Source organism: Cebidichthys violaceus, unplaced genomic scaffold (genome assembly GCF_023349555.1).
Source record: "Cebidichthys violaceus isolate CVI_PGR_0920_01 unplaced genomic scaffold, fCebVio1.0.p SCAF_15, whole genome shotgun sequence".
NCBI classification, from domain to species: domain Eukaryota; kingdom Metazoa; phylum Chordata; class Actinopteri; order Perciformes; family Stichaeidae; genus Cebidichthys; species Cebidichthys violaceus.
In genome coordinates this window covers 13,610,217-13,637,486 of record NW_027176318.1, presented here as the reverse complement: position 1 = coordinate 13,637,486, position 27,270 = coordinate 13,610,217, and the positions used below count along the sequence as shown (strand labels likewise).

The 27,270-nt window shown below is 43.7% G+C and overlaps 1 protein-coding gene across 1 annotated transcript in view; it reads left to right on the top strand.

Moving 5' to 3' along the window:
• The window catches only part of gpr158a (G protein-coupled receptor 158a), a 71,145-nt gene that overhangs the window by 12,944 nt on the left and 30,931 nt on the right, over positions 1-27,270 (top strand). Inside the window, exons 4-6 of the mRNA XM_068710331.1 lie at positions 16,659-16,761; positions 19,996-20,222; positions 22,870-22,938. Of these exons, the coding sequence (XP_068566432.1) occupies positions 16,659-16,761; positions 19,996-20,222; positions 22,870-22,938 (399 nt within the window). The remainder of the gene's footprint in view (positions 1-16,658; positions 16,762-19,995; positions 20,223-22,869; positions 22,939-27,270) is intronic.

The following is a 27,270-nucleotide window of genomic DNA, read 5'->3' as shown; positions in this document are numbered from 1 at the left end:
CTATAGATTTTAGCTGGGTTTGCAAAATGATGATGTCTGCGTGCTTACAGTGCAGAGGTGTGTCAGCAGTATGCTTACTTACTGCCGAATAATGAAAGCCGTTTGTGGTCATTGCTCGTTGTTGCAGGATGCGACTTGTGTTGCTCATTATCGTCATATCTGCTCTAGATATGACACAGATACAGAGAGGTACGGGAGGGCAGTGTGTGTGTGTGTGTGTGTGTGTGTGTGTGTGTGTGTGTGTGTGTGTGTGTGTGTGGTAAAATGTGATTTAAAAAAAAATAAAAATACAGCTTTGTGAGGGATGCCCCGTATTTGCAAACAGGGATTCATTTTGTGTTATTGCTGTATATATATTTTTTTTCTTCTCCTCATGCAGGTGTTCCCTCTGCATGTGCAGCGATCTGTTGGTTAATGGGTTTCTTCGGGGGCCATTTGAACGAAACAGACAATCACTGCAGGCGGCTATAGATCCACGTTAGGAGTATTTTCTTTGCTTTATTGGAAACAAAGCAGTTGGTTTAGTTGGTGTTGGAGCGGTTCATTTACTTAAGTGTTTCATTGACGTAGTCACATTTCCAATCCCCCCCCCCCCTCCTTCCCCTCCCCACCTCGGATGCTCTTTACTTCCACTCATTATGTGGACTCATGCATTCTGTTTTTGCATGCACAACTCTCACAGGATTTGTCCTTTAACGTCTACGGATTCCTTTCATCACACATCGAGTGTTGTTCTCCTGCTTGCGGTTTTTTTTTTTTTTTTTTAAGTGCCACCATTCCGGCAATTGGATTTGACAAAATGCAGCGGTTTGCAGCCGGGCCGGCTTCCCCGGCCTCGCCTCACATCCTGCCTCTCAAGCTGCCGTTTGCCCAGCCGAGCATGCACAGCAGCCCAAACTCAGACGGAGGCAGACGCTGCGGATGACTGATTCACCAGGCGAGCAGGCGAGAGGAAAAACAAAATGAGGCTCGGACTGTTGACAAGAAAAAATACAATAACCCAACGGTGTCAGAAGCCTACGGTTATTTGAAGGCAATGCTGTTTTAAAATCCAACAGTTGTCCTCGTTTCTCTCTGCACTGATGGATTTCACCCTACTTATTGCCCCCCAATTGAGCCATAAAAAAATAAATAATATCCCAACCAAACTTATAGGATGTCAGAGTTAACGGCGCTCCGGTCAGGATGAACTATTACGACATTGTATATTAAAGTATTTAAATCACGAGAAAGAGAGAACGAGAAAGCATCATGAGTTGACAACTGTTTATTCGGCCGATAACGATCGGTTGGGGGATCGACCGGAGAGTTGTACCACAGTGTGTATCAGTTAGTGCTTACAAGCTTGAAAGGGCGATAGACGGATGGGTGGACAGACAGACAGACAGACAGACAGACAGACAGACATGACTTGATAAAATGTCGCAGTGTAGATAACGTAACTTTACAGTAAAAACAAACTAAACACCATTTCCATATTGCTGTAAATCAGTTGTTTTTGGCACCACATTTATCGCCATCGAATTACAGGAGCTTGCACACAATGTGGACAATCAAGCAGAATATGCCAACGCTGCTGTCAAGTACAATAAAGTACACAAAGCAATCAGTTTTATCATAAAGTCTGACTGCAGACCACTCTCCGCATGTATTAAGCCGAGAGCAAACATTGCATTTCCTTTGATTAACGACACAGTACAGCTCTGATGTGTGCCAGTCACGGTGAAGCTCGATGAAGCGTTCCATAGCCCAGCATGGAGCCCACAGATTTTTCAAACTACAATCTCCACTTAATTTCCCGTTGAAAAGGTGTATACATGCTGTTATGAGGCTGACGTTTTGCCATCTTTTCTTCCCCCCTCCTACCTCTCATCTCTCACTAATGGCACTTCCATTAGTGTGTTTCACCGTTCTTCAAAAGTCCAGGCCCTTTGCCGCCCTGGGGGCACCTTTCATACGAGAACGCGGCTGTGGACGATGATGAATGTTTCAATCAATTAGCTTATTGCTCAGAACAAGTGGTGGGGCCCTCGGGGGGCCGTGGGCTGTGAAAGGCAGTGACACATAACCTGAATGATTACTTCAGCCGTCACGGCGAGGACTCCTGACTCTGCAGTTGTTTCCTGTTGACGGCTGCTGAGTGAGAGGAGCGAGGGCCGCTGGTTAGAAATGAACATTTAGAAACTGAGAACGAGGAGAAAGCTTCAGAGTTTGACCATGAACACAGAGACGTATTGTGCACCTCACCGATGGTTGATTTTAGATTATTTGTGGAATGTTTTTAGAGGTCAAAATATCTGGATTTTGAGTTTCCAATCTAAAAACTCAATACATAGATTTTTTTTTTTTTTTTTTCTAACCAGGTTTGCCAGAGCTGATTTGTAGACCACTGCTGCTCTGAGGTCTGGCTCGCACCTCTTTTCAGTCATGGTACCAGTGAGGCTCGGGGGGGGATGGTCATTTCAGCGCTCCACTTTGGTCCTCGCTGGAATATCTCAGCAACTATGTGATGGACTGCCATGGAATTCTGTGCAAACATTCATGGTCCCCAGAGGATGAATCCTAGTGACGTTGGGGACTTTTCCTGACGTTTTGTGGTTTTGAATGAAACTATTTGCTACATTCTTGTACACCTCAAGAGGAATTATGATAATTTACATGACCAAATATCTGCTCAACTCATAATATTCTCACCAGCCCCAGCTGTTCTTTTTGTTTATTGCAAATAAGCATGGTACCCTCGTCATCTTGGGTTAGCATTTAGCCTGATTTTGCCACAGAGGCCGTAAAACTCTTCGTCTTGTTCGTTAAACATTTTGCCATCAGGTTCACATTATCTGGAACGCAGTAACGTAATGTCCTCTTCTTCATGCTTGTCTTCACTCTCTGCCTCTTCTTTTAGCAGTTCATAACTTTGAAGTATTCACTTTCCAGACTGCCTTTGACATTTTGGATTCAAACTCTCCTGCCAAGAACTACTTTAGAAATTTCACTCCTTCTAGCACCAAGACTTTGCGACCCATATGGCCGCAAACCACGGTGTGGCCGGGCGCCTTTGATGGTCGTGGTGTTTTGTACGCTCAACAGCATGCGCTGTGTGTTTCTGCTCTCTCTGTCGTTGAAAAGCTGAAGTGGGTCTTCGCGCTCCGTCTGTTGAATCACTGTTACATCTTGACCTTGGTTCACAAGGTTGTCCCGGCCCGGCCGGCTATCATCTCAATCACACGCTGATTTCTCCGCCGCGTACCTCGTGCTGCTGAATTAATAACCCCGTCAGCGTTAACACAACTGCTGCTACACTCCTACTTTGTCTGCTCTCACCTTCTCTCTCTCTCTCTCTCTCTCTCTCTCTCTCTCTCTCTCTCTCTCCCATTTTTGCCAATAGAAAAGCGAACACAACACATGTAGTTGTCACTCGTAAGGACATTATATTGACCTACATTCTTTCCCTAGAGGCTTTCTCAAGTCCCAACCATGACCATTATATAATATATAATAAAGAGAGATGCACCGGTTGCAATTTCTTTACGATTTTTCTAAAAGTCTGACAGCAAGGCTCTAGGCAAACCTTTTTACAACCCTCCGGAAAAATAATTTCTACAGATTAAAAACATTATTGGCATTATTAGTTTGAATAATGTATTATAAGCTGCTTAGAGTGTTAGGAAGTTATACAGGTCATAATTCTCTCTCTAATATCTATTTTATATTGCTGTGAAAACATCTCCTTCATACAACTGTGTTTATTAATTTCCTCTCCAAAAACTACATTTTAAAAGATTAGAACACGTCATGACAGTGGTATAATTTAGTTAATACTCATTTGTACTTACTAGAGATTTGAATGCATCATAATGCAAACCAATGCATAACCTCTGTTAGCATTAGCTGTTAGCTCCGTTAAGAGCAGGACTGAGCACTTTCTCTAACCGAAGTGTGATTTGAACCTTAACCAAAACCCTCTCTCGGCTCCTGTTGAGGTCCAGCTGTAGTTGACTTGTTGTAGTTGTAGATGGATTTAAAACCCCAGGCGGCGACCCACAACACAAGGCATCCCCGTCATCTATTGTCTCTGTGATTTACATCTGTCTCATGTCCTGTAATCTTTACTTACAGCTGTCTGTAACTTACAAAGACGTGACAAAGGCCACGCATTGTACTGGCAGCTATTGTAACAAGTCCTTTATCTGCAGCGGAGCGGCTTCCGGGATCACAGCACCAGAGTGTAACGGACACTTTTGAATTACTTGAGCGCGCACAGAGCCGGCGTCATTGGTCGGTTCATTCTTTTCGCTTCAGAGGGACATATGGCAGGTTGAATTGATGAGATTCATTTCAAAATACTTTGAAAAGTGATTGCCAACTGAAATTCATTCGTCAGTGAGTGTCAAAAAACGAGATTGATTTGCCAATCAAAAAATGTTGCTTCATTTGCATGCGAAGGTTGTAAGGCCCCATTCTGTCCCATAATGAGTTGTCTTTTGTGTCAGCAATCATTTTCCACGAGAAATTACAAATGGCTGATGTGCTGTGAATGAAACTGCAGGGTTTATCCAGTGTTCTCCTGCTGAAATTAACTCTTCACAATAACAATTAAATCTTAGTTTTCATATTAGCCTTACTTTCGTTAGCCAGTCGATCATTTAGGAGTAGTAGCGTATCCCAGAACGCAGCAATGCAATCTGTTATACATGTGCTTTTGAAGGGTTAAGACTAAAAGATTGAGATTCCTGCCGTTGTAAACGTGAGAAAACCTTCTATGGTACAATGATTCCTGGTTTGAAGTTACCTCCGAAACCTTTGCTTACAAAAAAGGAAAATCAACTTTTATCCTTGACGAATGATAATCAACACCAGGAGTTTATCTGCTTGAAAGGAAACAGCTCACTTGGTCATATTTCCCCCGAAAGTCATACACAAATCCCGAAGATAGCACGTAGTTTTACATCACATCCGAATATGTCACTCTTCACTGGCCCTTGATTGCTCATTCGCCGTGCTGCGTGCTCCGTTAAACTCCCCAAACCCCTTTGAGAATGTGCTTCACGCTAGTTGAGTAACGTTTAGCTGCTTGTTTTCTCCGACAGCTTTCCCCCGTCCCGGTGTTCCCTCTACACTCATTCAACTAAAGTGCTCACCCCTTCATCTGCACGCCCAGCCGCATATTGTGAGACAAAAATAGACTTTTTAAGCATCTTGGGAATCCCCCCCTGCTGTTAGAAACACGGCGTCGTAGTGGGACGGGGATTCCCACAAGGGAGCTATGTTAAGAGCAGTTTCACACCCGGCCGCGGCCCTTTCAACCTGCTGATCTCGTTTCGGCAATTTGAGCGGAGAAAAAAAACGCACGAAGCATCCTAATTAACTACAGTACTTGCTAGGTTGCCTATTACAGTATATGTTCAGGCGCCTATAAATAGGGTAATTGGTAATTAGCTGCAGTGATCTCACCAAAGCTGTGATTAAGCTTCAGAGTTGATAAGGGGGCTTGATAGGAAGGAAATAGAATAATGCGGTGCACCAGCAGATTTATGTTCACCCTTCAATTTGAGCAAATCCGTTTTTTTTTTTTTTTGCTGGGTGAATTATGCAGCATTGTAGTAAAGTAAGTAAGTAAAATTGTATTTGCATAGCAACTATAAAAACCCAGGTAAGTTCCTTACAAAAGGACAGAATAGTCGACTCTTTGACGTTTTTGATCAGAGGAGTCGGATTTCACTGCCGATCTCAAAGTGACGGGAAAATGTGGTAAATAAACGGATGAGCACTCACCGTTTATTAATAACAACATGGCTATTTCAAAGTTCAAAGAATAGACCAACGTTTATTCATCAGGGCGCTCGCATAAGAACGCAGCGCTATCAGAGCGCTGGATGTGTTTCCTTTAAGAGCGACTCTCTAAAACCAGCAGCATTCACTCCAAATACAGCAGCATGGCCTCTTCGTGGAGGGTTGGGCGGAGGTGCGGGTCGTGTTTGTAGAATGTAACCGGCGGGATACAATCAGTAAATAACGTTTTATTTCTCTCTTTCACCGATTTGTGAACGTCGCTCGCTCTCTTCATTCACTCACTAGGATAAGTAACCTTGTCTCTCTGTCTATAAATCGATGCACCTTGTCAGTCCCACGGACAGAGACGCAAACTACACACACACACACACACACACACACACACACACACACACACACACACACACACACACACGCACGCACACAATAAACAGACAGTAAACAGTCCATTATTCTGAAACACAGCTAACATGTACTGTATGTCAGCCAACGCACAGTCAGCTCGTGTTTTCAGTCTTGGATGAAGTACAACTACATGACCTGAAGTATGCGGCATTAGTAGTTCACTAATACATTCTGTGGCGAGACTATTCAAAGCCTTATAGATCAGGAGGAGGATTTCGAATTGGATTTTTGGTTTGATCAGAAGCCAGTGAAGTGAGAGCGATATGAGGTCTCATTGAGGAGAAGATCGAGAAAAGGAGGAGGAGGAGGATACAAAATCACGAAAAACCATTTCCACCTGCTGGAAGAATAACAGTGGTTGTATTTTTGCAATATTCCTCAGGTGAGTGTAGCAGGACTGACTAACTGTCTTGGCAAATTCCAGCTGGAAGTCAAAATTGAAGCCTAGGTTTTTGGAGGATTGTTTGCAGAGACCCGGTCCGGAGCGAATACCAGAACTTTCAGTTTTGCTGTGATTTAATTAAAGAAAGTCGTAGAGAGAGATCAGGACATTAAGTTCTACTCCAGACTAGGGAAGAGAAAAAAAAGGCAATAAATGTGAGTTTCTTCCCACTGTAGAAAGAAAGATTAAGGAGTTTAGGGTTGAGCAGAGATCTGCGGCTTGGCAGATGGATGGAGTGCTACATCTTGGAAACACTTTTTAGAAGTTTTTCCGCGCCGGAGAAAAAAAAACAAGTCTTTTTGAATGTTTTTTTTAATAGCGCCACGGAAATGAAACATCCAATGGCATGTCCTGCCAACACAGTCTGGTTCAGAAGTATTCTCTGAATATTTTCTTTAACATTGCCAAGATTTCATCACTCAATATTTCCCTAAAAAATATAGAAGATTCAGTTTGTAAATGCTCTATCTTGTCATCCAAGGACATGTTTTCGCTCCCAATAAAGAGAACCACTGATGGACCAAATTCAAGTCCCACATTGGACAGTAGTGAGACGTGTCCTGCGGTTCCGTCTCTGGGGTGCTGGAGATGAAAACGTCCAGGTCGAGGGCTGTTGGCCGTAACGCAGTGGGACGAGAGATCACAGGACACTTCTGGTTTTAACTGTGGCCCCGGGCCCTCGGCAGTGCAGCCCTTCCTTAAACCACTGTCCCTCTAATTGGCTCTGTGGATAATGCTGGAACTCTGAATTTACATGGAAACACTTTGAAGACTTGAGTACACTCGCCCCCGGGCGCAGTCTTACATTCGCTGTGCCCAGCCTCGGCAGCACACCGCAAACCGAGACAGAAAGCAAACACTCGGTCCGGGGAGGATTGGAAAAAAAAAAAAAAAGTGGAATGTAGAGGTAACATTTGTCTAGGGACCCGTGAGATTGGATGTGAAATGAGTACAGCTGTATGCTTATAAAGGCTGGAAATAGACCGAGAAAGAGTGGGGAAATACAGACAAAAACATTTCGAGTGACGGTATCTTATTTTACAAACACAAAAGTAACCTGGCGCTTGCCTTTCCTGCAGTTTCGGTCTGTTTATATAACCCTAACTCTGCACTGAGCCTCAGAGTTCCCACAAATAACGGGGGCCACAGATATAAAATCCAACACATTTATTCATTTATTTAAGCAAGAAAACCCAGAAGTCCCTCTCCTCCGCAGCATCCCGAGGACCTCCTGAAGGTGTTCCCATACCAGTAGGGATGTATAATCCCCCAGTGTGTTCTGGGTCTGCCACGGGGTCTCCTCCCGGTTGGACCAGCAGAAGAATACCTCCACAGGGAGGCATCAAGGGGGATCAGATACTCTTGACATTTGGGTCCTTTCAATGTGAAAGATCAGCGGTTCTAGTCCCAAACTTCTTGCTGATATTGAAGCTGCTCATCGTGTCCCTAAAGGGTGATTCCAGACACCCTTGTGATTGACCCAATGGTAAACTGTGCTTTTGTAACATATATGGGACAAAAGCTGCAATTAACAAGGTCAGAAAACGGCTTCTCTACCCTGAATCTGTAGCGTTAAACCACAGATAGTTTGGTGTCATGATTATTTGTTGAGCACAGCCATTTTTGCATGATGTGATTTCTGATCTTCGGCATCTTAAAAACAGAAACAATTAGTCTTTCTCGAATCACTTTCAAGTTAAAAATTAGGATGACAGGGAGTTCAAGAGAGGAAGAACTTTTTACTGTATGAGGAGAGTTGAAGTGTCGGTTGAGTGGACAGCAGCGATTTGTGCCCGTTGTCCCCCGGAGGCTGCTTTGAGGATGTCAGAAAAACTTTGCGATTGCCTGATCCCTTGGTACTCACCGTCCTTGTTTTTTTTTTGTCCTCATGTACTCGAGTGTGTGTACGTGTGGCATGTCTGTTTGCATGAATCAACATTACTGTGCTTTTTACAGCGCGAACGTGGAATAAATATGTACCCGGTTCACTTCGACACTTGCGTAAGCTGTGAATGTCATTATGACGGCAATATCCCAGTGGTGTCTGTCGTGTGTTTACCAGTCTCAGTCTGATGGCAGTGCTAAGCTCCCTCCAGGCCATGAGTGTTTATCTCGCTGGTGTTAAAGGCTCACGGTCTTTGGACTGAGCCCAAAAGCGAGGCCTCGCTGTCCGGGCAGCTCGGCCCCGGCTAACTTGTGCTAGTTGACCTCGTTTAAAAAGGCCTGGCTGGCTGTCTGTCCCCCTGAGCGCGGAGCCACAGCCATCCAGCTCTCAGCAGTGTCTCTTTGTGTGTCTCAGTTAGACTAATGCACAAGGCTTGAAATTGTGGTCTGAGCCAGATCCAGCGCCAATTTATTTAGCCCAGTCCATGCCCAACAGCTAAACATTTCTTTTTTTAGGATGAAGCCGGCTAGAAGCAAAGATATTGACGTCAAAACTCATTCTTCTCTCCTTTCTGTGTCTTTTGCTCTCTCGTATACAGAGCTACACACAACCACCAGTTCACGTTTCAGGCTTGCTGCTCCAATTTAATGTGGACCAGTTCATCATGAGCATTAAGTGACTATTTAGCCAAATGTATATTGTGTTTTTTTTATATTCTAAATTACAGCCAATTAGAGTTTGGGGTTAGGAAGTGTAACGTCGTACTCAATGTTTCCAACAGGATTTTGTCCGACTATGGTGGGTGGACTAGTAAACTCAGGGGGGCTTTGTACATTTCAAAGTTAAATGCATCAATCTGATGCACTTTAAGAGCCCAATTAAGAGGCTCTACCCTAGTACTACTAGCATGATACCAAAATTATAACTTTGATACGATACCCTGGCAAAAACCTAAAACATCAGGAAAAGTAATGGAATAGCAGATGACAGAACATTTTATTATTTAGAAATGTTTAAATTTATTGGTTAAAACAATTAGAAGAAATAGAAGATTGTTGAGAAGAATGCTCTCTCCTTGCTGTGGATCGGAAATTTAGCTAAATTAAGTACATTTTTCTAATTTAGCGGCTGGCTAGTTAGCTAGCTAACGTTAGCTTGCAATTTCCACGACTGCACAGACCCCAACCCTTGGAAATGCAACACACCCAAATACACAGCATTTCAGCAATGTATACCCCCATTAGGCTGTGGGGATCAACACGGAGAGAGTCCAACTTTTAGTCCTGGAAATGGGTCCTAAAGCCTCCCTAAGCCTACAAATCCCCACATGCAACTTGATGGCGTCTCTTTGTTAAACCCTCCATGTCTGGTCAATGCCTCTCCAAGCCCATAACCCTGCTGGGTGTTTCCTCAGACTTGACAGGGCTCCTCCAGGGCCACAAAAGACATTCTTCATTGTTTAACAGAGCAGGTGAAGCTCCTGTGTTTTTGTATCCATTAGAACAGACACAACTAATTTCCCCTGTGCTTTCATTCACATTCACACTGGCAGTTTACAGCACACTGCACATACATGCAAACTCAGTAACAACTGTACTGTACGAGCAGAGTAAATTGCCCTCCCGTCAAGTGTTCTCCCTCTAACCTCCTTTCTGTGCATTTGATAGTTCGGTCTGTAATTATTGGACGATGAGCTTTCCTCGGGGTCTACGTTGTACTCTGCAGGGTCATTACAAATACCTACAGAGGCCTATTAGTGGTTGATTAGGCACTGTGCTGGACCGGAAGAGCGTGGGCTTATTTCAAAGAGAGGGAGAGTCCTCGGCAGGCCTTAATTAGCCGGCAGAATTGAGCTAGTTCCTGGTTTCCTGGTCAGGTGGAAGACAACCGGCCTCCGCATTAATTAGCGCTATACCCTGAGAGTTGGTTCTTATTCCCTCGCTTCATGTTACAGAAAGGTGATGGAAGATAACTGCTGTGTTTGATGTCAGGAAGAAGGGTGTGTGTGTGTGTGTGTGTGTGTGTGTGTGTGTGTGTGTGTGTACATTTATACGCAGGGAGTGGAATGCAGTGATGTACAGAGGATATGCAATTATAGTGAATTTATAGTTTATTTTGAATGTTACCCAGGTCTTCACTGTCTTGTGAGCACCAGTATTTATGATGCGGAAGTATGCTTACAACAATACACACTTTCTTCTTATTTTATAAAACATAATTACGTATTCAAAACATAGAAAGCAGTGGATGAGGAACCGTGTAGATCTGCTGTCGGGTGACGAGTAGAAGGAAAGCAGCTGAGTTGACTGGGCAGGTGAGGTGAATGAATGTAATCAGGAGGGAGCCGGGAGGAGACCAGGGCGGAGCCACGCCCAAAGCACACGCACGCACACACACACACACACACACACACACACACACACACACACACACACACACAGGAGGCACAGCCTCACCGTGACAAAAAAAGCTTTTATAGCAGCGTCACAGAAATAGTAGCAACAAATGGATTGAAGCAGATTATTTTGTTGGATAAGAAACATGTTGTGAATTTTTGGAAATGATTACATCTATCTGTTTTAAAAACATTTTGACTGTTGGACTTAACTCTCTGGAGTTATTGGAAACGTTTGGACCACACAAGTCTGAATCAACGCAGCCACCACCGGAATGTCATTTTACAAATAGTATAATACTAATAATATTATTTTAGCCTGTTCTCTATCTGCAACTGTGCAAAAATACTAGGTTCAAACAGAATAAATAGACACAAAAAAAAGATTTAAATTATTTGAATTTATTCAAATATCATTTATTCTGAATGAATCTTTGAATTATTCGTTTAAATTCCCAACTCTAAGTTCTGGATGTCGTCACTTTCATCCTCATTTCTTGGACATAATTGTGTCGTGATCTTTATACTGCCTCTTACAAATAAAGTTAAAAACACCCCAATGTGTTTTTACAGTTGCTCTCATTCAGCCTTGAGATTATTGGTGAGGTTGGGCACTGATGTCTGCTGATATATCCTGAGGCGCGTTTCACCAATTCTGCAACATGCCAGCTGCGACTTGCAAGCGCGGTGATTTCCTCTCGCACTAATTTTCACACGTTTAGCTCATCAAAGAAAACGCAGTACTTGTGACCGTCGCATGAGCACATGAGAGGACTCTCCGTTGCCACTGTTTGTGCTCACAAATCTTTATTGTGAAACGGCCGAAGCCTCCCAGCGGTAGTTCCAGTCCATCCCCGGAGGCGGTGGATGGGATTGAGGTCAGAGTTCTGCTGCAGGACAGTCAAGTTCTTCCACGTCAAACCTGGAAAACCACTTCTCAGTGGATCTGGCTTTGTGCACGTTCATGTTGAAACAGGATTTGTGTTCGGCCCACGAGAGAAATCTAAGAGGTCGTGAGGTGATTCACAGGATGGGAAAGAGCGGAAAAAAAAACCATGCTTTATTTATTTTTTAATTATTTTTCTGATTTCAGTTGTGACAGTGTGGATACTCCTCCATGTTTACCGCCAGCGATAGTAGGTCGGATTAGAAAGGCCCGGTGTGAAGGTGACTCACGTTAGCAACGTTAGCCGTTAGCAGCCGGTGGGCAGCACAGTCCTGCTTGGCTAAATTTCACTGCTACTACAAAATGTTCTGGTATTATTCACCTTTAGTTAACCAGATAAGTCAATTGAGAACAAGTTCTCATTTACAATGAAGACCAAAAAGGCAACAACAACAATCTTTTTGACATCCCTGTTTACTGGAGCACAACATGTTTATGTAGCCTCTTCATTTTGCTCTCAAAGTGCAGCAGATTGATGCATTTAGCTTGAAAAGTCAGCCTCGATAATGTAGGGTGAATATTCCTGTTTTTTTGCAATATAAATTGAAGAAAAATTAAATATGGCAATGTCATTTTTTCCCAATGTCCTGCAGCCCTAATTGGTTATCATGTGTCTAAAATATGATTTGATGCTTTAGCCTTAACTGGAACTAAGGGTCCAGCCCAAATCATGAGAAATAGCCCCAGACCAACAGTGGACTACGGGACCGGGGTGTCCACATACTTTTGTCCATTTAGTATTCAAGCCTTCTTCCCTCGGGTCAGAGCTGAGATGGAGTTGTGGTTTCTGTTTATTGCCTCATATGAGTTTAATTGATATTAGATTGTTATCAATTGATCCCAACCACGTTACGAACACCGCTGATCGTGAGAAAGGGAGGAATAAAAGGAGGTCGGGAGTGTGTGTTGTGTCTGTTTCTGAGACCTTTTATAAGCGCTCCGTCACAAGGCAAGACCATGCTGGCAGGACAGCGTGACGCACACCGATAAAAAGGCTCTCGCTTGCGGTCGCACACATGTCACCATGGCAATTAGTATGTCAGGGCGCGTGTGATTGACAGCTGCCACAGCTGGCATGTAGCCAACGAGCGGTGCTGGAGGAGAAACCTGGGGCAGCTCAAGCTCTTAGTGTGTCTCTCACATGTGGCTGTGATAGAGAATAAAAAGGTGTAAATCATATTTACAGTTCTCAAGAATTAATATTTTAAATATTTCTCACATCCATTGTCAGATCTTAACAGAAACGACATACGATTCTGTGCAGTCAAACACATTATTCTCAATCATATGGACATCTATAGAGATTAATTATCAGTTGATGTGATTTCTGTTGTCAGACAGCAAAGTCGACGCCTTCTGCTCACTATGGAAAGAACAGTATGGCTGCCTGAGCTGCTCGCTTTCAATAGAACATCATCAAACATAATTAATAGCAACTGTCGTGCATATAAAAGTAGGTCAGTGCTATGTGTGCTCTGTTTGAAATACTAGAACAGTGTGCTGCCTTGTAATAGCTGTAGGGCTGCAGCTGTGGATTATTTTAGATTATTATTTTATTTAGAAATTGTGAGAAATGTCCGTGGAAATTTCCCAGAATCATAGGTGACTTTTCTAACGGTCCAAACCCAAAGACACTTCAGTAACTGTGACATATGTGGCAGAGGAAAGCAGAAAATCCTCATATTTCTGAAGCTGGATCCAGCAATTTGGCATTTAATTTCAAAATAGTTGGCAATTCATTTTCTTTCTGTTTACTAATCGACAAATTGTTTCAGCGCTTAAGTTCAGTTCACTTAACTTCCTCATCATCTCAGATGAAGCCGTTTGTATCCTAGAGGCTTTAAAATGTTTTCAATGAATTCCCTCATAATAAAACATTTTCTTAGCTAATAAAAAAACAAACATATAATTTAGCATTGTTTACATGGTTGCTTACTTGCAGTCTTTTTCTTACGTGCATTTTTTCTTGCTTTCTTCCTTAATCAGTAAAATAATGTGACGCCGTTAGTAAGAGTGTGTGTCGCCTCACCAGCACGCCTGTCCACTTTGTATTAAAACATTGCGTCATCGTGCCACTCGTGGTTAAAAACATACACATTGGTACCTTTTTAATTTGCCCACTTATTTTATCAAAGATTTTCATTTGATTTCTTAAATCTATATTTTTGTGAAAATAGCCAATTCCTTTCAAATGGTGGAACAGAAATCCTCTTAATAACACTTCACCCTAGACCTTGACATCCGCCCCTGGTGCCTCCTCAGCTCCTCATCCCTGTGTGGCGACCTTTGCTCATGTGGTTCAAAAGCTGCTTGTTACGGCCCCTCGATACGAGTCTGGCTCCTCGGATCCCATGTGACCGATGGCAGGTAGCTGGGAGCCAGACTGCGTTCAACTTACTCCACATCCGAGTCCCCGCATCAATCACCGCAGCAGGCAGGAGTGGGATGCACTGCTGTCAGGGCTATTCCTGGCTCTCCCTGTCTCACACACACACACACACACGCACACACACACACACACACGCACACACCTGTCTCTGGCTGTTTCTTCTAGTGCCTTTGTGAGGTGGGCATATTAGCAGTGGCAGGCAGTAGCTGCAGCACGCTCCACCTGTCCTGAGGAGACGACTGTGGGGAATCAGAGAGGAAATCACGTTGCACCACAGACCTCATTTAAAGCTGCGCCAGTTCTATGAAGGAATACACGACTCAGCAGCCTGAATCAAAACAGAGAGGCGCCAACATAAAGCGCCGTCTAACCCGGAGATTTGTCAAATTTACCCAAACAAACATGTACACTTTTGACTCTGTATGTGCTGAATAAAAACTGCTGTCAATATTCAAAGAGAGGCCTGACTCACGGACGTCAGATTCACCTCTTGAACGCCTCTCAGTCTTGCAGGGTTGGTCAATATGACTGTGGAGTGAGCAGTTACCTCCAGCTGTCATGTAGAGACACTAACATGCACATTTGTTGAAGGTTTTAAATACAAGAACACACATTAAAACAATCTGAATCTTCTATTGCTCACACTGGCTTATGCTTGCTAGTTATTGGTAAATTCTTGGTGGTTGCCATGTTGGCTCGCTTTTCCCCTCTTTAATCGCAACAAACAGAAGATTGTCATACAGTATATTAACAAAGTTTTATATGACAATGTGTAAGCAGACAAAACCTTTTTACTCATCCTGCAAACACAAAGCAACATTTGCATCAATTTGAAGTCAAGTTTCTGGCAACTTGTTGTAAGTTGACCAATTTCCTTTTTGCCGTTGCGTGCATCAGAACTTTCTGCTGAAAACAGCCGAACCAAAACAGAAAAACAAATAAAAATAATCAAAACAATGAGCTGATTTTTTACGTTACACACAGTCAATTTAAAATGATTTAAAGGGCAGCTTTGAGTTCAGTTAAGTCCATTTAACAAAAAACACATGTATCCACATTGTACTGGATATAGTAAATATGACAGAACCCTTTTTGCTGATAATGTGAATGAATTTTGATCAAAAAAAGAAAACATTACATGGACTCTGGGACCTTTTATCTACCGTTAAAATGCACTAGTGAGCTGCAATGCATTCATAGCATCCAATGTTCAAACAGGTGTAAGAAGTCTTGAAATAAGCGAATATTCCCCGTCTTGTGGGTGTGACATAGTGTCTGAACACGTAGAGGCAAAAGCACCGTACACAGGTTTACCATTTGAACATCAAAAGGACCCATTTCAAGACTGTCACCTCTGAAACGAGCAGCCGCGTTCAACACATCGCCGTAGTGCCACTTTAAATGCTTTGGTCTCTTCAATGGAGTTTGTTTGAGGAACTTGTTCTCTGAATTGTAACCTGGTAATTACCTCGTGCTTCTGAGCCCTGGCCGGGCCTCTCCGAGGCTTTGACGGAGGGCCTATACACTCTCAGCATTCAGACCTCGCCGAGTACCTCGAGAGACGGGTCAGAAATAGCTCTCTCTCTCTCTCTCTCTCTCTCTCTCTCTCTCTCTCTCTCTCTCTCTCTCTCTCTCTCTCTCTCTCTCTCGAGACCCGCGGAGTCCAGTCCGCCGTGACTGACGCTTCATTTAGACGCCGGTCCTGCCTCTGGATCTCGCTGCCGGGGCCGAAACCACTTCACAGCGGGTCAAGTGTCGGCTGAAGTACCGTCGCTATTCTGGGCTCCTCGTCGTTTCTTGGGACTCATAAGTCATTATCATCTCTGCTTAGTGTGAAAATAAGATGGTATGTAGTTTTAGGGAGGGAGAGAGAGAGAGAGAGAGAGAGAGAGAGCAAAAACATTTTAGCTTTTTTTACATCAATGACCCAAATGTGTTCACACAGAAGCATTCCCACAAGATGTAGAATTAACGGTTCTCCTTTTAATCATGCAAATACGTCTGTTCTTAATTTAGATATTAATTATATCTTGTAATTTGGCCAACCGCACACAAAGTCTGCCAAGGACGCCCCCCCCCCCCCCCCCCCCCCCCCGACGCCCCTCGTGTTTTTCGTCTGTTTCCTATCAGACGTTCAAACGAATGGAAGACGCTTTACTCATCTATTATTGAGTGGCGAGACAGTTCGACAGAGAGAGGAATCTCACGACGTAAATAATTAGACATTTGATCCCATGTTCTCTTCTCTGACTCCCGGCTTTACTTTTGGTCTATATTGACATGTTGTAATTGCTTCTATATTGGTGTCTCATAAGTCTGTGTAACAAGATGACGAATGACTCCAGTTCAAACTGCGTCCGCTGTCTTCTCTGTGTGGCTGATGCTCATGTTTTCGTCTCTTCGCAGTGTTCGCCGATCCACGGCCACGGGTTCATCTTGGACAAGTACACGTGCCGCTGCAAGACGGGGTTCTACCACCCCAACAGAGTGGCTGTCAACGGCTTCACCGGTAAGTCAGCGACGAGTCAATCGCCTGTTCACGCGTATTCTCAGAAAGGATGGTCGGCCCCTGAGAGGGTTAAGAGGTCACTGTCAACCCAGCAGAGGAACAATCAGTACCTTAACCCTTTTTAATGAAGGTACAATTAAGAAATAGAAGTTTGACAAAACAATTTACACTTCAGTTACAGCTTCTTTTTTTTCCGACTTCCCTTCAGTGGATTTAACAAAAAACATAATACATCATAATGTCCTTCGTCAGAATGAACATTTTAGACTCCAAAAAATGGTGGCATGAGTCACAAAAGGTAAAGAATCCTTTTTAAAATGATATCTCACAGTTCTGGAACAGTAAGTGCCATTGTTCTCCATTTATGTTTGAAATGTTTCAACTTTTTCAAAGTTTCTGATTGAGGAAATACTGGAAATACTCTGCTAAAATCAATGGAACTTACTTGCTTGCAGTGATACCAGCTTTTAAACAAATCCATTAATATCCTTAAAAAAAAAAAAATCATTGCACAATGTGTGCGCCATGCTAAGCTAAGACATGCAATCATAACTCAGAGACAGGGAGGGAAAGCTGGTAAAAGGAAGTTAACGGTAATAAATTAAAGGACCAGCTCAAACGTTTGTACCGTTGCTTCCTCTGTTGTTAATCATCAGCTGTTGGACATCTTGTTCTGCGTCCTTCATGCAGCACAACCTTGAGGTTCATTCTAGACTTTGAGCTCATCATGTTTTATGGGATCACATTTCTTTTAAGAGATTTGCCAGCAAAGGTTAAACAAAAACCAACACAGCAGCCTGTTAGGAGGAGACAGGTCTTTTCATGTAAATCCCCCGTTTTCCCTCATTTTGTACAAATATAGCAGGTGAGCTCATTTCATCCGTTCCCGATTCTGCCCAAAAACTGTACATATGTTGACCATGCAGCTGTTGTCAACAGAACCACGAGTTCACCTTTTTGAATACGCGTCGTTACATAACATCTTCATTTTATAACTGTGCGGATGAAAGAGGCACGTGTCGCTGCCCTGGCTGACAGTGGAAGTAGCCCCGGTACCTGGGGAGCCTAATCAGGTTCAAGGTGGGAAATATCTTTTTAATGGTAGTTACTTTTCCCAGTTTATTCTGTCTGCTGTGAGTTAATTAAAAACAGCTTTTGCAGACACAGAACCCCAGTGGTTTTCACCTGCCCTCCATCACTCTCATACTTTCATTTCGATCCACTTTCCCTCCTGTCTCATCCCACACAAACCTCGCACAGCACGTCCCTCTGTGTACGTCTCAATTTTACCCCCTTTTTTCCTCACCCATTTCCCTCCCTTCCTCCCTCCCTCCACCGTCTTATTGCACCCATTTTTTACCCTAAAACATTTCCCCTTCATGCACAGGAAAGTAACGCATAACAATTTCTTTTCTCAGAGCGCTGGATGTCTGTGCTGTCTGCTTCTGCCTGTTTGTGCTGTTTGCCGTGTACACAAACGTACGTGTTTATGTGTGCAAGCTGTGTGTGTGTGTGTGTGTGTGTGTGTGTGTGTGTGTGTGTGTGTGAGAGAACACAATAATAGAGAGGAGAGGCAAGCCTGTTAGCGAGGCGTAGTGCTGCAGTCAGGCCCACCATGGGGCCAATAACAAGCCTGGTTAATCCACGAGGGGACATCCTTGACACTCCTTTGCGGAGGAAACCAGCGCAACTCACTTTCCTTTGTCTCCCAGTGATCTTCCACTGTGGATCTTGCACACGAATATATGTGGGAGAAGCCGAGACTTAGCTTCCCTCTGACCGCCAGTCAGCTGTGTACGAGCGACAAAACCAATGAGAGCGAGCTGAAGGATGTGACTCATTTCTACGGCGATAAGTAGTCCTTTTGAAGGGATCAATGATGTGCAGAGTCATAGCTTTGAAAAATAGGCCAGTTTCTTTTTAAAGGCAAAAATCCCTGCAAATCTCTGAGACAATGGCTGTTTCCAATAAAGCCTCCATAAAAGCTCTATTTTAAGTCCACCATTCGTTATCTATCCAACCATATGGGCATCTCTTAGGGGATTTACCAATAACAAGTCCACTCGCTTCTTGTTGTCCCGGTTTTGGTTTTTACCTTAGTTTACCCTGCGAGGTTTTTAGCATTCGCTGCTGTCCGGCTTTGGCAACAGAGCAGCATTTAAGCATTTAGTGGTTTAGTGGTTGGTTTATACCTCAAACTCTGTGGAGAATTCTTGAATATATGTACTTTCCCCCACCCAGATCTTGCGCCTAGCTTAAATACACATGTGTTTTTCTCATGGTTTGAGCCAATCTGTCCCGTCTTTAGACGCCCCAATCATCCCCGTCCTTGTCAGGATGAAACAAATGACTCGGTTCCTGCGTGTCTCTGTGGGGCTTTTTCCAAGGAAGCCGCAGTTATCAGCCTTGAAGGATATGCCAGTGACTGAACAAGGTGCTGCGGTGTTGACTTTTCATGTTCACACATATAGATCCATCTCCCTTGTGTTGACACAATGTCGATGAATCCTTGTAAGGTCAGAGAGGGATAAGAATATATACTCTGGGCGCTTCAGTCCGTCAAAGAAGCACTTCATCTCCTTTATCTTTCAATACTGGCCTCACATCCACAGGAAAATTCAATGACAAAGGAAACTTGTTGCGACACAATCTGCTTCTTTTCTGAAAAGTGATGGAAACACGATGAACAAATTCTGATTTGTGTCACGTTAATAACGACTGCATAAGAACATTTGATACTTATTAAGTTCAAATTAAGGGATGCCCAGATCACAATATTAATCGACCAATTATTTCATATTTTAATAAAAAACAATCATTTATTTACTACCCATTTGAATTGTGTTTTTACGCAAGAATAACCATATAGATGACAGTAACGAAGTAAAATAATAACATTTAGAATTTGCGATGGTTTACATCACATTTTAAACTATTATCACGTCAAGCATTGAACTATTATTATTATTATACGTTCCTTTTAGCTCACTTACTAACCAGCTTTCTTGCACTGTCAATTGCAACACATGGTTCTCAGATTTCACATCAATAGGTGAATACATTTTTATAACCAAATCATAATTTCCCAAAATCAAGCTGCCCTGCAAAGGTAAAGGACAAAAGTAACGACAGCTGAAGGTTGATCAAATCCGATGACGGTACGACTACTGGGACGGTTGCTGATCTTCTTGTTGTGGAATGAAACTCCATCTTGTTTTTGTTACTTTGCGACAGGGACGGGGAGAAAGGGAAAAGCTGCAGAGAGCGGTCCCAATGCGGACGAGGGCTCGTCCAGCGACTGCCTGCCGTGTCAGCAGGGCTGCGCCTACTGCAAGGACGAGACCCCCTGCGTGGCGCGAGAGGACGGAGCTCTGCGCTTGGCCGTGGTCTCCTTCCAGTGCCTCTGCATGCTAATCGTCTTCGTTAGCATGGTGCTTGTCTACCACTTTCGCAGGAACAAGGTATGTATCCTCACACTAAAGCTCTGTTCTTCTTTATTATTATTTAAATCTTTAAGACAATAATCTCCTTCAGCTTTTAGGGAATTTGTTCAGTCACCGTTAAGAGTGAAAGTTTAAAAGACACAGATTCAATTCACAATTACAACTTCACTTCAGTCACGCGTTTGATGTTCTCTGGGCCGCGTGGTCATCAAAGCCCTTTGGATCAATAAACCAGTGAATCTGTTTGCGGGCGGTCGCCACAAAGCTTTGAAATCATTTCAAACAGCCGAGGCACCGCGGATCGACTCCACATCAGCCACGTCGACAGCGGCCGGCGTGTCTGAATGAAAGCACTAAATTCAGAAGTGACTCCGATTGATGCGCTGACCGCCTCGCGTTCCTCATTTTAAGTGATACTACGTCGGAATATAACTTTCCAAAGATGAAACATATGCTGGTGTTTATAGTTCGCGTCGTATATTTTCATCAAATCTGTCTCTGTTGTAAAATGTGTCAGTGGGGAAACATTGATTCGGTTTTGTGTGTTCCCACCTGGCCGACGATGTCATCGTCGTCTAATTCGATCGCTTTAGCAAATAAAATATTCTCTACATCAAACTTGAAAGGTGTTTGGTGACATTTCTATTATTCATCAGCAAACTGTGACACTACTTCACAAACACAAAACGTTCTGTGTGGAAGGTGAAGATTCAGTTTTAGCTCTTACACTAGATATTCATTATTAGATGCTAATATTAGAGTTTTTTTTTATCCAGATCACAAAAAAGTAGATTATTGAAATATTATAAAGTGATAAATGATTATAGATTCAGTCTCCACTAGTCGTCTCCACATACTACTTTTCCTGTAGCTACGACGACGATGAGCTGGATAAAAGGTGTGCCAGAGAGCTCTAAATGAACACATAACTAAACTAGCGAAGCAACATATTTACATGTAAAACTTTTGATAAATATCTCATCATTCAAATCATCTTAGAGAAATGGTCACGGTGTTTTACTTTTTTACATTTTTCACAAATTGCTGCAGTTTCTACTAAATCAATGCCAGATTTCACCCTGCAAATACAAAGATTTCGAGAGTTGTAGCATTAAAGCAAATCAAAGTGTAGTTATTAAATCAGTTAATTTGAAAATAAAGAATCTAAAAGAAAGATGAGTTATGGACCTTTTAATTTAGTTGTATCAGATAAATGTTATTAATATTTAGCCCACTGCCATGTGTCATTGTCATGTTCGTGTTGTGTTACAGAACTGCTGAGCTCAATTTAAATAGTTTTATTTAGATGTGGTGATTTACTTTGAAGTAAACTTTTGACCACACTTATGAAATCCTCTGAGCCTCTGGTTGTTGCTCTCGATTGATTGGCTAATTAAAAGGCTTTGTTTGGAGCATTAGACATGTGAGGATTAGCCTGAAGACTCACCCCATCGCTGACGGGGGGGGGGGGGGGGGGGGCATCTAGCGGCTCTATCTGCCTCACACCTGAAGACTGCTGGCATTATATCAACCAGAGTTCAACAAAGGATCGCTCCCATTAATAATGCAGATAAAAGTTTGGGATACTCCAGGGCTTTGTCATCATTTAAACACCACTTATGTAATCCCCACTCATCTTATCAAACTAAGTTTAAGAGCTTAGCTTCTAAGGCTTCCCACAGACTTTGCGATAAATTAAAAGTTTTTCATAAACAAATCAGTTAATTTGGCTTGTAGATTTTAATTTCTCTCAAACGAGATGAACACTCATCTGCTCTAGATAGCTGCGAGTATAGTGTTTTGTGTTGTCGTTTGCATGTATTCTTAAATGAGTGGCTCAGTTGTCCCATGCTCTTTGAAAGCCCCCTCAGGCGTCTCTTCAGTTGAGGACGATATTTTTGTTAAATATCGTACACAATGGGAGCGCAGAAAGAGCCTGAAATGGTGAACCCTTCTATAAAACGTCCTTGAGGCAGGAGCTCTCAATGCGCTTTGTTCTCTTTCAACCAACGAAGAAGAAAGCTCCAATCCGCCTCTAAGTCCTCCTGGAATATGATGATCTCCTGCTGTTTTAGGCTTGTTTTAGACCTGCTGCAATGTGAGAGTTGTATTCCAAACGGTCCTATATCCATTTTGTAGAAAAGAAAAAAACATTATCATTGTGAACATTATAATTTAGTGATTTCTTACAACTTCAAATTAAAGCTGCTGTAATCGACAATGTATTAAATTACTACGCATAATGTAAAAGCGCTGTTCATATAGTGACAAACCGTCAGAGGATTATCACCAGAGTTTCACACAGATTTACGCAACAATTGTAGCTTCTTTGTTTCGGTTCGACTGTCGGGCAGCTTTCATGTTTGATTCACTCTCACGGCTCTCACTAGCGTCGTTTCCAGCGGCAGACAACTGTTGTCGGTGAAAAAACATTTTTTTACACAACCTTCTCCAGCATCAAAGGACAGACAGCGCCCTTTTGCGAAAAGATGGTGAACGTACAGAACTTTAGCATTTAGCTGCGATAGAGAGATTTCTCTCAGGAGTCGGTGGAGACCAAAACTGAGCTAAAAGACAAAAACAAATCTCCAAAAAAGCTTGTAGCTCTAAGTGTACGTGCATAAACGATAAGTTTAATAATAGGTGTATCTTTCTTCTTCTGCAGAGTATCCGAGCATCAGGTTTAGTGCTACTGGAGGCCATCCTGTGTGGAGCTCTGCTTCTCTACTTTCCGGTAAGCCTGAGACACTCGCTAGTGTGTGTGTGTGTGTGTGTGTGTGTGTGTGTGTGTGTGTGCGCAGGCCGGTATCCTTTCATGTGCTCATTTTCTCGACATGTTTGTTGATAATCCTCGTGCCGAGCTCCTTTGAGCTGAAAACAAAAATCTTCTCCTTGACTGAAGGTTGGCATTCAGTTTGACCTTCGGTTCACTCTGTCGCTCATTCATCTAAACCAGAACAAAGCTTCGTATCTGCCATCAGCGGCGCCGAGCGGGACTGTTTGCCTTGTCAGATCGTGCGACCCTCGGTCCATAATCATACCTGGCGCGCTTTATTTTTTTACGGCCGCGTGGAGCTGTGATGAGCAGCGTTTTCACAGCCCCGGTGTGATGAAACGGGACTGGCAGAGACAAACAACCCAGGGCTTTTTTTGGTGACCCCCTGCTAAATGTACACAGAGCAGGCCAATGAACCCAGCTGCCTGTCAACACCACCATGTGTTGACCAGCCTCACGCGCCGCTTCATTCAGACCTAAACTCCCATTGCGTTTTACGTGATCTTAACCTTTTTAAGTCCCAGAGAAATGGATGTTAGAGCGTCTTTAGCTTCTGAGCGGTGACTTACTTCACAGAGAAACAGAAGTCTGAGCGGTGTACCGTTACAAGAGGGATTTAAATCAAACCCTCTGCATTCGATTGGTCCGCTAAAAAGTGGGCGGGCTTAGAGGGTACCTCACCTGTTGTTAGATCAGGAGTGTCCACCATTTTCATAGCTTCCTCTTGGATATGTGCTTACGATGTGGCTCTTGGTGGCTGTGTTTTTATTTTATTTCTTCATTTTTGGCTTTGGTGTTCGATATTCTTTTTGCCCCATATGACTTCTTGGTATTGTCTTGGTGCTAAAAATGGTATTTTGTGATATTGAGAAAACTTTGGATGAATATACAGTGTAAAAGAGCTTAAACATGTGGAGACAATAACCGTTATTATTATCGTAATCTGCATCAGCAAAAAAAAAATCAATCTAATTTTGTTGAAAATAATAAACAGTGGCATTGTTTGCTTCTGAAGCGCCTCCATTATTCATCCAGATTTATTCCTGCACATGACCAGACTCTGTCCAACACCCACGTACCGTTGATTTACACAAATCTACCATTACGTCCTCCTCTTGGGTGCTCGGGGCATTGGCTAATTGCAATTTAGTTGCAATCATGTGGAGCTATATGCTTAGCGAAGCAATGCCGGGTAAATGTAATTAACGGCAACTGATTTGAAAAGCCGGCTAATCAATGTAATTTGCTGCGACAAGGTCCTGGGAAGCAATAATGTTTGAAATTTGCAGACTGAAAGCAAACTTGGAGTCAGGTTATTGGTTAGCGAATGGATGATAATCCTGTATCCAGCTGGCGTAGTGATGCCACCAAATGCTAAGAATAGACAGGAAGTACAAAGGGAACTTTACTTTGTAGCTATGAATCCTATCTTGTTCAGAGAGATTAGATTATTCTATTTTTTTTTGTTGATAAAACATCTCAGCCCGATCATGTGAGAACAGTCTCTCTGCATGGCTCTGTGCAGCACGCTAGATTGATCTCCACCCTGATGCATTTCCATGTCTCCCCGTGCGAATCCCACATGAGCTGCGAGCGTGAGACGCATCTCTCCCAATCTAAATATAGATTCAGAAATATTCCGCCGCTGCTGCTGCTGCTGCTGCTGCTGCTGCTGCTGCTGCTGCTGCTGCTTCTATTTTAAATAATTCCTCTGTTATTAAGCAGCAGGAGATACATCTCATCCTGCTCCCATGGCATTCGGCTTTGTGGAGTAATGCAACATCCCCCCCCCCCCCCCCCCCCCCCAACAAAACCCCCTTTCTCTCCTGAGTGTGTCACATGCAATAACTTCATCCCCCCCCCCCCCCCCCCCCCCACTGCTTTGAAATGAGAAGGGAGGAACAGGGAGTGCAAGAAGGAGAGAGGCAAAATTATGGCGGTGCCAAAGCCGGCTATTTCCGTCTGGCTGTGGAGACGGAGGGGGGGGGGGGGGGGGGGGCGCACACACACACACACACACACACACACACACACACACACACACACACACACACACACACACACACACACACATTTGTGATTCACAATGTGATCCTGGATTAGCTTGCCAGCCCTGCGTTTGTCTCTTTGCAGCTTCTTATTGACGCTGCTGGGAGGCTTAGATGGCAGCAAAGTGACAGAGTTTGGTTTTGCTTGTTTTATTTTTTTCAGACCTCCACCAGCTCCTCTTCCTCAGTCGAGGCAGGAACACACACACTCACACACACACACACACACACACACACACACACACACACACACACACACACACACACACACACAGACTACTGGATCAGAGGAGTTGCATTGTAGAGCAACCTGGCCTCAACTCGTCAGAAGACATTGATAGGTGCTTCACAATAATGCAAAAAGGCAGATCATTTAAACGTGATTTTACTTGTCATAACAATATTTGCAGCTCACGTGTGACACGATAGCTAGTCGAAGAGATAATACATTTGAGTATGTAGATAGAAAATGGGAGGACATAACTGCAGCAGAACAACGATAGCAGTATAAGAAGCGTGTAAACACAAAGTAGGAGACTCATTTTTCCCTTTGCTACTTCCTGCCCATCTGTGTGAGCACCGGTGTCGGCTGCCCCAGAGATAACACCGGTTGTCGCCTCCCTGCATGTTCTCCCCCGCGAGGCACGTCACGCCTCCTGCTCTGCTGCCTGTGCATTCAGAAATGTTAACTCGCACGTAAAAGCGGTAGTCTGCAGGTTTCTATTTTTAATTTTCACCACACCTTTCTTGTGAAGCATTGAATGTTTTTGCAGTGCACGTCCCAGAGATTTGATACTTGACTTGTTAGTCAGGTTTTACTCCGATATGATCATTGTGTATCTCAAGGATATTAAATTAAGCGGAACTACTTTAACCTCAAGGTATTTGGCAACAAGTCGTCCAACAAATACTTCGTTCAGCGACTTTCTGAAAACCATTAGAGCATCTTCTAAACTAGTGCTCCTGTTGGTACTATAACTATGTTAAAGTACCAACCTGGACGTTTTTGGATCGGCCTAACTTGATGAAAATAGTCTGAGAAGGATTACATCACTCTGCTTTCCCATGTTGATAAAACCCTCGGGTTAGGGTAAGAGTAGAGAGCGTCATGTCCTGCTCAATAAATCCTTTGCAGTTTTGAAACCAGTGACCTTTGTGTACGATCCCCCCCCCCCCCCTCCCTCCAGGTCCTTTGTTCCTTGTATTTCCACCTGTCCAATCTCAGCATTGTCTTGGTGCCAAGCTGGGCCAAGGTGCCACCTCAGCCCAACTCAGGGCTCCGCCGTGCATGGCAGGCAGGCCGGCAGGGCCTCGCAGCACATCAGGGGGCTAATGAGAAACGGTATGGCCAGGGGATAATGTATCCTGACCTGACAGGCCATGAAACACAGTCTGCCAGCCCAGTCTCTCCTGTGCTCCCTGCTCAGCCTGCCATCCAAGCTGTTCTGACACTTTCAATCTGACTTAAGTGGATTTGGAGGCTTGCTGTTCCCTTCTCCCCCTCTCTGCAAAGTGCTGTGGAGTCCCCCCTTCCCCCCTCCCTCCTCCAAAAAAAAAAAGTTGAAGTTGAGGATACACAGCTGCAGCTGGAGTGTTCCTTTTATCTACATACAGACAGACAGAAATGATGAGAGACTGGAAAGAGAAAGCTAGCGTCTCCACATGGAGGCAGGCTATTCCCTCTCTCATATGTCCCTTTGTGCCCGAGCAAGATGGGAATATCTCAGCATCTAACTGGTGATGAGGAGGGAAGGGATTTGTGGGAGGCGGGCAGCAGCCAGCCCCGGTCTCGACTGCGCAGAGTGTGAGCTGGATGTAATTTACACTCGGCCCACCTCAGGGAGCAGCGGGAGCAGAAGAAAGCATTACCTGCCTCCAGAAAAATGCCCTTCCCATGTGGCAGTGGGTGTCGGCTTTCATGTATAAATGGATCCATTGCTATTACAAAACCCCACCTCTCCTCCGCTGCCTCCTCCCACTCTCTCATACTGACGGTGTTTTGAGACGGGGTATGAGCAGGAGACGACGACCAGAAAAAGCAGGCCACGGGCGGACCGGGTGTCCGTCCTTATTTCACGTCAACGCAGTAAAAGTAGCACGAGAGCTTTGTTGTGACAGAACGATTCCCGAGGCTGCACCATCCCGTCCTCCGCTCACATGGAGGCAGACACAATAAATGGCTCAAAGTCATTTTTCTCCCCTTTGGCCGGGAGCAGATTCATGAGAAACTGTGATAACAAAA